Raw genomic sequence first — 2954 nt, forward strand, 5'->3', positions numbered from 1 at the left:
ATTCAGCAGGTTGTCCTTCCCAGTACTAACAAACCATTTGCCTGTAGAGATGAACACACATCCAAATTAAGTGTCATGAATAGTGCATGGGGGCAACTGTCTGGGGACCTCATTATCCTTTATAGCTACATGATCAGGCAATGGCCAGGGGTAATAAATTTTAATGCTGCTGCGAACTAATGTCCCGGGCAATGCAAATGCGAACACGGAGACAAAGTAATGCTGGCATAATCAGCACTAAGCCTGCTGACAGGTGATCTTTCTGAACTTTTAGGCAATTACTCAATAAATCTGCTGCTCTTTAATGAATACCAGGTACCTAGACACAGGACTTTGGCATCATCCATAAAACATGCTGTTGTAGGACAAGTGCTCGGAACAGATGATCCTGTGTCTGATTGTAATCTGTCCTCTCATCGCTACACAACTAGTTCTTTCCTGTAGTGCTTGGCTTGCAGACATGTTGGCATGCGGACAGGGGTAGGAGAGGGTAGAGGGGGTCTTACCGCAGTATGCGAACTTGAGTGACAAGACGCAGCTTTCGTGCAGGTGCAGCTGGTACTTGTCTGGCTTGGTGTGGTGGAGAACCTCCACGTTACTGCTCTCCATGCTGTGGATAGACAATACAGGTTGAGCAGACGGAATCTTCAGTATCTGTATCTGTGTCAGGATAGCCGGTATAACCGCCATTCGGCATAACACACCAGCTTTGCAGTCACGTGGGGCGGCGGCAGCTAGCTATATCACACCAAACGACTTGTTACACTCAATCTTTACACATTTAATTGCAGGAGTTGCTTAAAGCTTGCCCCAACTGTTCCAGTCTTCTCCACAATACAAAATTACAGTAATTTTGGATTTGGAAGCCAGCCAAGACCCAAAGCTTACTACTTGGATACAATTGTCTTGTCATTCTAGATGTCAGCATCTGTGAGGCAAAAATGAGATGCTGCTGGCAGCAGAAAATGCTTTGTATCGTAGGCTGGTTCTAGCTATTTATAAGTGGTACCAAAAAATAAAGAGATGCCTCACGAAGCTTGGTTTTGGGGCTATTTCAAACGCTTTAGAAATGGCAGTAAATGTCAAAATCTGACAAATTTCCTCATTCAGAATTTTTTTGCTGTTTTGCCATCCTGAAGTTGCATTGGATGCCTTTAACTCCATTCGCTAATTCAATTCAAATACAAGTACCAATCTTCCTTCCAATCTACCAATTATGTTCTAGTACAAAAAGTTCTAAATTTTACAAAAATCACTAGTTGTTTCGCTATATTTTCCCAGTCTCTTTCCAGAATATTGTTCCTTTTTTTGCTTACTTGAAAGTTTGCCAAAAGTCTTCAGTAAAACTGATTTAGCCACCGCAGGGAGTGAAGATCCTTACAAGCTGCTCCCTTTTCAATCCACTAATAACACAGTTCAGTTCAGCATGTTCTGTTACCAAAGAGAGAATTTGGGTGCACGATTCACGGCTCATTTGTTCTTAAGCATGAAGAGGTACTAGAATGGAGATGTGAAGATGTGTGTGTATACTGACCCGACTGCCAGCCACTCTCCAGTGGGACAGTAGCCCAGCGAGAAGATCTGAGAGGTGAAGTCATGTTGCTGTAGCTGCCGTCCCTGTGGGAAAAACACACAATATAGAATGATTTACCCACAATAGTTTCATCTGGTTGGTAAAAAATAGGATATTAGGGTTTCTTTTTACAACTGACCAGGCCTAGGAAAAAAACTGTTGTGTTTCCCGACCGACCCTAGCCTTTTCTTGGGTGGACTCCTGCAAGGGACATAAATTTTTCGCACTGAACAACCATTTCTCCATGATCTGACACCTGAATGGTGAAATGTTGTACAATCGATTTCCCAACATTGACATTGAAAATATAAGTGTCCTCATTCACTTTGTTAAACTGTATTGTATGTATAAGTTGGATCACTAGAGTCTGATGAAAAAAGAGAGAGAAAAAAGATAATCCCTACCTACCGACCCCAATTTTTTCAGGACTAAAACAAGAAACACAACATTTTTTTCCTAGGCCCCACCAGTATAGACTTTCACCTGCTTATGCATCAAGTGGATCAAGAATAAAGTCAAACCCAGTGATGAACTGGGGCGAGGGGGGATACAAACATAGCCATGTTTGGGATTATGTTCTCAATGCAAAAATGCAACCTACATTGGCTACATGTACATACAGCAGCGAGAAGCAGTACTCCAGTCAGAAGCTTTGAGCTCAGTAAGGTGTCTGACAGACACTGAAACGTAAGCAGGTGACTTGAGGTGAGGGTCTATACTGGTCGTGTAAAAAGAAACCCGATACCTACAAATAGAAAAACTTTAGTTCATTTTGTTTCTGATGTAACTAAGCAATGCCGGAACATCTTCAATTGCTAATGGCCCACAATGAGCTCACAGAACCCAACTCAAGGACAAAATTATGTGGAAATCAACTCATTTTTTTCATCCTTTTTGCAATTATGCTTTTCATCAAAGGGACAGCTAATAGAGAGCCTAGCTGACGTAGCAAAACTTGATGGGAGAGTAATGCTAATAGGCCACTCCAAGTTGCGGCAGACTCCTTCTTGTGACAGTACAGCGGGAACTCTAGACACCATTCAAGCTTAACAAATGCGCGTATCTCAAGGATTTCCCTCCATGTCGGAATGGCTACAGGCAATAAAGCTGAACCAAAAAAGGGGTGGATTTTATAGAGGATTTGCTTGCAGCATGAGATATGGGGAGCGCCCGGCAAGGGCTTCAAATCTTGACAGGAAAAAGTAATAAATACGTGGAGAATGCTCCCATGCTCGTCCCACCTTCTGGCAAGTACCGAAGACGCGAACGAGACGCAGCTCAATACTCAATCTTTAGACGTAGCCCTTGGCAATGTGACTGGTGGGCCAATATCAAGCCTCGACTATACATCATTGATTCTCCCAAATCATTATGAAATGAC

The 2954-nt window shown here is 42.7% G+C and overlaps 1 protein-coding gene across 1 annotated transcript in view; it reads right to left on the minus strand.

Annotated features, from left to right (window-relative positions):
- LOC109463138 (protein groucho-1-like) overlaps nucleotides 1-2954 on the minus strand; it is a 36450-nt gene that overhangs the window by 4655 nt on the left and 28841 nt on the right. Inside the window, 1 exon segment of the mRNA XM_019759851.1 lies at nucleotides 507-610. Within this exon segment, the coding sequence (XP_019615410.1) occupies nucleotides 507-610 (104 nt within the window).

The sequence above is a fragment of the Branchiostoma belcheri genome, unplaced genomic scaffold (genome assembly GCF_001625305.1).
Source record: "Branchiostoma belcheri isolate BF01 breed outbred unplaced genomic scaffold, Haploidv18h27 scaffold122, whole genome shotgun sequence".
NCBI lineage: Eukaryota > Metazoa > Chordata > Leptocardii > Amphioxiformes > Branchiostomatidae > Branchiostoma > Branchiostoma belcheri.